This window comes from Camelina sativa, chromosome 6, assembly GCF_000633955.1.
Source record: "Camelina sativa cultivar DH55 chromosome 6, Cs, whole genome shotgun sequence".
Classification (NCBI taxonomy): Eukaryota; Viridiplantae; Streptophyta; class Magnoliopsida; order Brassicales; family Brassicaceae; genus Camelina; species Camelina sativa.
The window spans coordinates 18,440,540-18,451,506 of record NC_025690.1 but is presented as its reverse complement, the minus strand read 5'-3'; the positions used below and the strand labels follow the sequence as shown (position 1 = coordinate 18,451,506).

The 10,967-nt window shown below is 30.3% G+C and overlaps 1 protein-coding gene across 1 annotated transcript; it reads left to right on the top strand.

The window, feature by feature from the left end:
* On the top strand, positions 8,067-8,777 carry LOC104699221 (putative F-box protein At1g47730). The gene has a single exon (XM_010414555.1). The coding sequence runs from the start codon at positions 8,067-8,069 to the stop codon at positions 8,775-8,777; it is 711 nt and encodes a 236-aa protein (XP_010412857.1).

Sequence of the window (10,967 nt, the reverse complement as noted above, 5' to 3'; positions counted from 1 at the left end):
TTTTTTTTTTTTTTTTTTTTTTTCTCTAGTAAAAATGTGATTTTAAATAGTGGTCCTCAAATGTTATGAGTGGTTCGGGTAGACCCTAGAATTTCGAAGATCATACAAGTAATTAAACTAAAGTGCGTTTATCGGTAAGCTGTGTCTATAATGAGTAAGGAGGTCCTGGTTACGTCACTATAGTTGTTTAAAGTCAGCGACTAATTTGATTATTACCATAATTTTCTTTTTGTTTCGAAATTTTGTGTAAGGAGACGTATAATTTGGTAAAACTTGCTTTAACCTCCTCAACTCAGCTGTCTTATATTTCACCGTCATTCCGCCATCATAGATAATACTGACAAGTGACGAGGATTGGAGTTGGAGCACTTTACACATAAATACACTAATAACTTCCAACTAGTCCAAAATTTTACTGGAGCTAAAATTAAAAATTAATCATTAATATATTAGTGAGCGGCGCGTATTGTTTTTTAATTTTTAATAACCATACAAGTTAAAAAAGCTTATTGTCGTTTCGGTGCATGCTCTTCGAATCCCGGTGGGTAACTATAGTATATATATATATATCTACTGTGACCCATGTTTAAAATTCAAGTAAACAATATATATTTCAATATGTTTGATAAAACCTTAATTTTCAGTGGATAATGAATGATAACGTGAAACAAATTCAAAGATCTTTATTTTCTATAACCAAATTGTGTTTGTTGCTGTGTAAACATGACTTAAGTTTGAGTAAGATTACTTTTTATTTTGCTTACGCCAAAAGCTGGAACCGTGTTTTCTCAAGTTTCTGAGAACACTTTTGCATTTATTTTTGAGGTATATATAATTTCGAAATTTATTTATTTCAAACGTAAGGCAACATTATTGCATAATTATAAAGTATTAATTGGTAAATTAATTAGAAGTATATTATTTATTATTAAATAGTTAGTTATCATCCATCGAACAGCAGCTACACTCTTTCGCCCCGCCGCAGACTAGCCTGATGATTCCCCCGTACATCGCTTCATTTAATAGTTCGGAATATACCATCTCCTTATCTTTCTCGATGACTCTAAGCAGCAGGTCCGATGCCATCTCCCTGTCTGCGGGCCCAAGATGGCCAAAACACTTGTATGAGGTGAGTAAGGCTTCGATCGAATCTACAAACAACATCACACGTTAACATATTGGGTATGGCTACGTACGTAAACACCAAATGTTAATGTGATAGAAAATGGAAAAGGAAAAAGCAAAAAAAAAAAAAAAACACCAAATGATAACTGATGACAACATGAGAATATAGAGAGATGGATACCAAATTAAGGTTATTCATAAGATTTTTAACATATGTCAAAACGAAAATGATCGATGGGGTACCATATAAGTGACCATTGTTTACATCTTCAATGGCTTTTTTGGTGAGTTCGTCAATAGACATGTGCGTCTTATCTTGCACGTTAGTTCCTCTTGCTAGTAAGATGATTTCCAGCATCGGGTAAACCAAGCTCATAGACGACTGCTGTATATCAACGGCTAAGAGACCGTCGATGGCCTCAAACGTCAATCTTTTGGCTTCTTCTACCTGCTTCCAATGAGACGTAGCTTTCGTCATTGCAAACACGACATCTGAACACAAATCATAAGAAGGTACATAAATAGGTAACCCAACAATTAATACTAATTAAGAGTTATGAACAACATAAATGACTAAATCAATACCATGGTATCTCTTCTTCTGCAAAAGTTCCCGAGCATATTTCATAAGTCCTGAGATGCGGATCTCGTTATTCATTCTGATTTCTGAAGATTCTTTCTTTTCTTCTTTTGTATGTGACTTGTTTCCTTCTGTTTTCTTTTTTGTTTTTCTCTGGTGTGCTCTGTGACTTCTTGTCCAAGGGTCATATTTATAGAGTGAAAATGGAACTCTACATAATATCATATCTTTAATTTCTCACTTCTTCTACGTAAGAGGAATAACTTCTTCTTCTACGTAATATATATCATATTAAGTTATTCCTCTTTTTGGTAATTTTGTACTTAAATTTTTCTCATGATCGGTGATGAAATAAATGGACTTTTCATGAGTTGTTACTATTATTGGAACGTATTATTTGTTGTAATTTCCTAGAAACGCGATTTTTTTGTTACAATGCTATTGCATGCCAGACATTTCCATTTGGCTATTTTTACGATTTTGGGCACATTTTGAAAGAATGGTCGTTCACAAACAATCATTCTAGCTACCGTCATATAATTGGTAATACTTTCTTGGGAGCAATTAATATATGGAAACTTTTATCAAAAATTAGTAAAAATAATGTACGAAAACGTGTAGAGTAATTTTTATTTCCCTTTCTCTTTTTGGTATCCTTCACAAGTAAGTTCACTGTAGTCTCACTTTGTAATGAAAGTAATATTGAGTTATTACATGTTCTCACGAAATTAATATGAAATAAATAATGCCTGTGGGCATAAACGTGTGATCCAATACGTCATTCAATCTAGTAGGATAGGGCTCTTAAAGTAGTAATTATTTTAACGGTTTTGTACGACTTAGATGTAAAGATTTCGAGCAGACTCATAACAAATTCCAACTTAGATGTAAACACTGATCAGAGAAGCACCACATGAAAAATGCGCATTCTTACCTCACGATCTACGATGACTATTTTTACCCCAACGGAAACTATAATGGGATCACCCCATACAATAGCGTTTTTAACATGCTATTATAAATCGTATTATTATACCATTAATCAAATGTTTTAATATATTTTCTTGTAGCTCATAATTCTTTTTTTTTTTTGTAGCAATTTTTATGTGCTACATTATAGAATGATGAATTGCAATATTATCCCACATATATATATATATATATATATTTGAAATTCAATTGATTGCATGCTACAAAACCAATTTGTTAAAAAATATTTCTTTCCATAAATAATCAAAAGATGCATAATCTTAATTTACAAAACCGTTTGTTAAAACATGGTCTTAAACAACATCATAAATACTGCAATTGAGATGGACTAAACGAAGAACTCCATTGGTTTTGATCTTTTACTCCCACCAAGAATTGTTCATACGGATTGGCATATGGATAACCGGTTCGGATAGACAGGTTTAGGAAAATAAAATTCATTGTGATAATTTTAGAACATGATTTTAGAACATGATTGGCATATGATTTTAGTTTGGGTACTATTGGATTCGGATCGGTTTGAGTTACAAATTTTAGAACATGATTTTTAATCTCAACTAAGGAGTACCCAAAAAAATTGGTTAAATTAAAATAATTTTAATTAAATTTTGACATATGTAACAAATAATGTTTTTGGTATTTTGATTATTTGGGATATATAGATATAAAACTAATTTATATATTCAAAAGTATAGTTATAATTTTAGGTAGTTAAATTATATCAATGTTAAATATATTAATACTTTAGATATTTTTTAGTTTCTTGGGTTTGATGGGTGGTAATACCCAACCCGAACCCACAAGTTTAGAAAAATAGAATCCAGTAGAGATTTTTCATGTATACAACCCGAACCCAGTTTTCCGGGTACGGTTTTTATGCCCAAGCCTACTAAGAACTTAGGTTGATGCCTCATTCCAAGAGATTCTGAGTTCATTGTCTTCTCCATATCCTCTGCGGTTTGGTTCTCTTCTTTGTTGTTGGTTGTCTTTGTTGTTGGTTCTCAAATGCTTTTACTAGACAATGACGAACAAACCGTGAGAGAGAAAAAAAAAAAAGAGGGAAAGGTGAGATTTTTGCTGGTCGATAGCATCAGATTTAAGAGACAATCCAGAGCTAAACTGCTCCTGTTGCCGTTTCTTTACCAGCATTTGAGAAGAAAAAAAAAAGTAAAACAAACTTGCTTTAGCCTTCTGTACTATGCTTCCTTTGGTGTCATCTTTCATTCCCACATTCAACGTTAACACTTCTGTTGTTAACCACAGAACAAAGAGGAAACAGATTATTGAATTATGAGTGAAGAAAAAATAATTGTTGATGACTAGAAGAGATATTTTACGTACTTTTCTTTGTTGCTAGTCCATTGTTCTTCAAGGTCTTAGAGATTGTTACAACAGTCCAATCCCATTCCAAGTGCATAAAGCTCGACCTCTGCATAAGTCAACGAAACAATACCATCACACAAAAGATTGGTAAATAAAAGTCCAACTACATATTACATTAACAAACGAATCCAGCATTTTGAATAGATATCACAACACAAGTATACACAAACTCATCATCAAGGTAAGAACAGAGGTGAGATCCAAACATATCATTCATGCATACTCACCGTCGTTAAAGTGACTCTTCAACACCCTTTGAGTTCAGCTCCTGCTTTCTCAATGAATCCAGCCATCCAGGCACACGAGAGTGATATTAACCTGGGTTTCTGGCTTTCATTTGAATCCGGATTTTTAGATGGCTCCAGAGGTAACTGGAGTTCCTAATTTCCTGGTAGATTTTTTGATATTTTAGCTGTCTTCTTCTTTTAAGCAATCTCTCTATATACTCTCTGGGATGGAATGTTGGACGTCGGGTGTTGAGGGGAGGGACGAAGAGAAAATTTATTAGGTCACAAGTGGGTTTTGTACTAAAAGTGGGTTTACTATTACAGTAAAAACTCTATAAATTAATACTTTATAAATTAATAAATTTTGTTAGTCCAAAGTCGGGGCAGTGTAAAAAATAACAAAATTTGATAAGATAATAAGATAATAATTTTTTTGAAATCCCTATGTAAAATATAGTCCCAATAATATCATAAACTAATAATCATGTAAATTTACATATATATATATATATATATATACGTTGATATAGTAAAGTATGTTTCTCTTAACCTCATATCTATAAAACAATTGTTATGTTGTATCTTCAAACTATATATAATGACTAGATGACTACCCGCGCAATGCGCGGGTTATATTTTCGCGATATGAAAAATTACATTTTTACTGTCAATATCATATCATGTATTGAGTAGTAAGAAACGAAAGCACAAACCATGGTGATCTATTGAAAATTTGGAGTAGGCATCACACATGATTGAATCTTTTTTTTTCTCTGGGACTGTAGCAGTAAGAAAAAAACTATAGTAAATTTGGCCAATTTCCCAAGTCTCATAATCTATTCTACCTTTTAAGAATCAAACACAAAATGACCAGTTTCTTCTTATTCTATAGTAAGATTACATTTAACAACACACATACCGGCCCTAGATACATAAAACAAAAATTTATAAACAACACCACTCAAAGACAAAATCCTTAAGGTTCACCATAGCGAGAATGAACTTGCAATTATTTGTATAGTTGAGCAGATAGAGTTATTAAAAAGATTTGTAGAGAAGGAAAACAACACAACAATGTAAACTTAAAGAGAGAATTTTGATTTTTCTTGTTTGTTATGGAATGAGAATGTATGTATATAATCACTTACAAACTATAATTAGAAGAACTAATTAAACATCTTTCTCTATATATTCACCACTTCTGCCATATAAAAGAGCATTTTCTGAATATGCTTGATCTTCAAGTTCTCCTTTCTCTGTAGTTGACCTTCATATTTCACATCTTCATTCACTACAAAAAACAGCAGGATGTGAGAGATATTATAAAGGAGCAGTTACTAAAGCAAGGGAAGACGAAAAGGGTCAAAGTATTAGTTACTACGAAAATCAAGCAAAGGAAGACGAAGAGTAGCAGTCAAGCAACATAAAGAAGGATGAACATGTGGCACTCTCTCCATTGCTGATGTGGCAGAAGGATGGAGAGAGTTGGCCAACTTTCATAATATAGATTTGTACACATGTCAAAATCTTGTTAATGACTAATTTTCAAAACCCAACTTTATATAATAAGATTCATTTTCTTTTAATATTAGGCCAAGTAATTCAATATAACATAGGATTATTTTTTAAAGTTTAATTATTGTAGTATTTTTAGGATTTCTCTAGGATAACTACATGTGTCTTTATTGTAAAATTATCTCTATGATTTTTTTATGTTTTTGAATATGGATTTTTATTAATATTTTAATATTTAAAAAATCTACTACATAATAAGATTTTGACACGAATTAGTAACTTTTGAAATTATACTTTATATAATAAGATATAACATATTCTATAACATTTCATAAAACAGCTAAAACTTTTTAAAGTTTTCAGTTTCTAAATATGCATCATTTACATTTTGATAGTTTGATAGACTAATAAAATATGACAATTGATATTCTTATCCATAAATTTGAATATTTATGTCATGTGTATAAGTGAATTTGTCTATAATATTTGTAATTCATTGTCAATAATATTTTTTAATTATTTCAAATTCAAATCCAGTACCATAAAATTTGCAACATCCAAAGTTCTAATCTTATTTTGCAAAAATTGTCTCAATTCATAACTTTTTAAAAATTAAAAAATTAATAATATACCTATAAATTAATAATTATTAATTTACACTATAAAATAATAATTATTAATTGATAGATAAATTAATATCACTATAAATTAATAAAATGTCTTGGTCCTAATATTATTAATTTATAGAGGTTTTACTGTATATGTAGATGTTTTCAAATTTCCAAAACTGATTAAGTATTTTATAATTATTTAAATTATGAAGTATTTTCAAGATTGGTTAAACTTCTAACTAGAGTTTGATACTTTTTTTCTTTTTTACTCTTGATTTATTTATCTGTGGGGTTTGATACTTCTCAAGCTACTTCTTTTTAGTTAAAACATTTTATATTTAGAAAAAAAAGAGTATATCTTATTTATTAAAAGAAAAAGAGTTTTGTTTACGTGATGATAAGGTATAATTCATTATTAATTCTCTATACAAACCTCAACTCCATATTACATATGTTCAGTCATCACTAAAAGAATATTCTCTTTATCTATTTAGTAAATAATTCTCTATATGTTCATTATTAATTCTATATATATATATATATGATATATATGTGTTTTTCTTCAAAATGACACTTAAAAACATTTTGATAAGAAAATTTGAGTGTATTAAATATTGGGTAAAGCCCATTCATAGGATCTTGTTTTCCTTTTAAAAATCAAATTTAATAGATTTTGTCGTAAATATTTCATTATATATATAGTCTTTTTTTTTTTTGTCAACATGTGTTCATTATCTTATATCTAAGCCATATAATATATAGGATCATAACAATGACTACTTTACTAGCTCATAGTATATAATTCAATTTTACTAGATTCACCAATTATAAATTTCCTCTTTTTCCTAAAAGTAAATAAATTTCTCTTAAAACATCTAAATGGATAGATAAGTATATACTTTAATTTTTACAAATGTAATACTTATAAGAAAATCTCACATTGAATAAGTTTGAAACATACACATATCATATATACTTAATATCTTATGCCATATACTTTTTCTGATTACTATATATATACACAAGAAGATTGTTAAACGACGACACAGCTAGCGTAAACTAAACTATATTGAAAGTAGCTACTAAGGAGTCATGGAAACAAGAGAAGAGAAGACAAAAGAGATCCATGTAAGAACACAAGGACCATCATTCTACCCCGAATTTTGGATTCCCTTCGATCTGACGAGGGAGATACTTGTGAGTCTGCCTCCAAAATCTTTGATGAGGTTTCGATGCGTCTCAAAACAATGGGCGTCTGTCACCTCCGATCCAGATTTCATCGACTCATTCACGAAACAGTCATCAACTTGTCTCATGCTAAGCTTCCAAAAAAAGGACAAACTATTATACTTATCTATTCCGCAACAAAAGATTAATCTCGAAACGACGACGACTCACGTGGAAAAATATCATCTCACTCTCCAGGAAGTACATAGATACTCACCTAATTTTCAGTTTCAGTCGGTCCATGGCTTGATCTCTTTCCATAATTTCTATCGTGTTGTAGTTTGGAATCCTAGCGTGGGAAAACATGTTACCTTTCACAAAACAGGTAAACTCAGACATGGTATACAAGTGTTTTCAAAAAGCTATTTAGGATACGATCCTATTGGAAACACGTATAAAATACTGAGCATGTCATATGCCAGCACTGAGGATACTTATGTTCTTACATTGAGAGCTGGAGAATCATGGAGACAGATCATAGATATTCCCAAGTGTTTTTTATCATGTAAAGGGATATGCATCAATGGGATTTTGTTTATTGTTGGCATAGATGGGAAAGGGAAAAAAATATTGAGTTTTGATGTGAGGACTGAAAATTTCAAGATAATCCAAACGCACAGTTGTATGCTGTGCGACGATGAAGTGGAGCCTAACCCTTCACTAGTGAGCTACAAGGGAAAACTAGCTTGGGTTATCTCAGAATCAACGTCTTACAGATTATGGGTTCTTGAAGATACTGAAAAAGCAGAATGGTCGTGCCAAGACTTTCATATACCATTTTCTCTAGAAGATCCTGTTGTGAAAGATAATTACTTTTTAAGTGATGTGACAGAAGATGGTGAGTTTATTTATGTGTCGGTATCATGGCAAGATAAAGAGATTTATGTGTCTTACTATGATCCAAAGAGAAAAACTCACACGAGGAGGATCAAAATTGAACATCTTGATGAAGATGATGATTTTTGGCTCCGTAATGGATCATGTCGTGACGATTGGAAATTTCTTGGAACTCTAACGAATCACATTGGGAATCTCATGCCTCTAAACACATTTCCTACTTGTCCACCTTCTGGCGCACGGCTTAATAAATACATGTGCACAAAGGTTAACGCTGGTTAGTTTTGTTTTTAAAATACACTTCGTTCCTCCTCCAATTCCGTTTCCGTCACCGTCCACCTTCCGTTTGTCATCGTTTATATATGTTCTTGGTACAATATAAATATATAATGATATATATGATATTTTCTTTTTCTTACTATATTTTGTCTGCCAAGAGTTTCTTACGTTCTTTTGTGTGTGTGTCTGGGCCATTAATTTCATTCGCTAATTTCCATTTTATTGAAAGAACCGAAAATCCAATTTTAGAATGATTAGAAAACTAATATTCGCAAATATTTAATTTAGAGGACATAAATTTAATTAAGTATATATTTTATTTAGAAACTGATTATCTATATATACATGATGGTTTGAATTAACATTAGTATAAATATAAAATATTATTAATTCGGTCTTGAAACATGGGTTAAATCCTCATTTAATTATTTGGTCAATACTACTAATATTAGAATATGAGAAATATTAAATCAGGTAATTTAACTAAAATTTTGTAAAGCAATTAAATCATTGGTAATATTGGGACTTAATGAGACAATAAATCTGTTATCACTACCTTGTGTCTTGCAGCTCAACCTCTAATCCCTTTTTCGATTTGTCACTAAACTTTTCATGTCACCAATAGAAAGCACTTGGCCAACAACATCTGCATTAGAAAATAATTATTCAATACTAATATTAAAAATATTAAGCTATATATATAATTTAAACTAACAATACATTATAGCTATCCCGGAACTTTACTAAGACTCTTGTAAGTTGAAAGTTCTCTATTATTCGCCACTCACCAAAGACAATATAAAATATTTTCAAAAGTTTTTTTAAAAATACTAAACTTACTACCGTATGAGCCAAAATCATCTCTAGAATCTCTCTAGTTTATGTGGTATACTGCTTCTAAGTATGCACAATGTTGACTCTTATTTTCCATGTTGTTTGGAAGGCCTTAAGTTCGTAGACATGAGTGAAACCATCATTGGGAACCATCTCTTCTACTAAGGTGATTTTCTGATCTATTTTTCTACGTTTGATGTGTTTTTAAATGTATGTCGTATTCTCTTGTTTATATAGAAGTTTTAGTTATGAGTTGTTGCGATTGTGGTAATTGTAGAATATTCGGAAAATCAATTCTAGATTTTCAGTTAATGTTTTCATTTTCTTATTTGTTTGAAGAGATATGGTAGAGGATGATTGTTGATTGCATTAAAATCGTAACTGTTTTTGTTTAACATAATTGATATTATGGTAAGTTTTTGAAATCAATATTGTTCTCATTCACATAATTTTAGCAGATTAAATTACGATATGGAAATGATTTATTATGGTGATGATTATGGCAACAAAATTGTTATGGTATATAATTGAAACAAAGCTGTTTGGATTTTCCGTGTTTTGTGGATGAATAATTGACGAACAGATATGGCAATTATTTACTATGGTGACGTTTGTGGTGAAAGGTAAGTTGTCTAAAACGATTTTGATTAGAATCCCTGATTTGTTGGAGCTAAGATGGCTAACGAATATTATGGTTGGTATTTGCAAATTTTCTGTTTGGATTTAATTTTACTTACAGGTTTGCGAGAACTTACATGTTTGGACATGCATCTACGATATTTAAGGCCAGAATAAGCTTATGTCCAAATACTTTGGGTTCACGTGTTTCTACTCAAAAAGATTACCTTTTTGCCCTCAAATACTTTTTTTCCTTGTTCTGTGCTTTTCTATGTCGTAGGGGCATTGTATGGTATTCTTGTTTTATTGTTTTTTTTTATTCCTAAATGTGCTTCCCAATTAATAGTATATATAGATATTTATTTTGCCATCATGTGTTCATCATAAAAGCCCATCTAATATATAGGATCATAACAATTACCAGCTCATAAATATATATTTTAATTTTTACTATTTTCACCAATGAAATTTTTTCTTCTTTTTTCCTAACAATAAATAAATTTCTTTTAAAACATCTAAATGTATAGAAAACTATATACAAAATAACAAAAAAAATCCGTACATATAATTCAGAAAGAAAATAAGTTTAATTTTTATAAATGTAATACTTAATAAAAAATCTCACATTAAAAATAAGTTTGAACATATATCATATAAAATGATATTTCTCTAAAAATTTCCCTATTATCTTATATCATTTAGAAAGGTATTCATAAGAATTTATCTATTATTTTATGCCAT

What these genes read in the sequence shown, in the direction of transcription:
- LOC104699221 (XM_010414555.1), top strand. Translation starts at nt 8,067, where the DNA reads ATGTCATATGCCAGCACTGAGGATACTTATGTTCTTACATTGAGAGCT.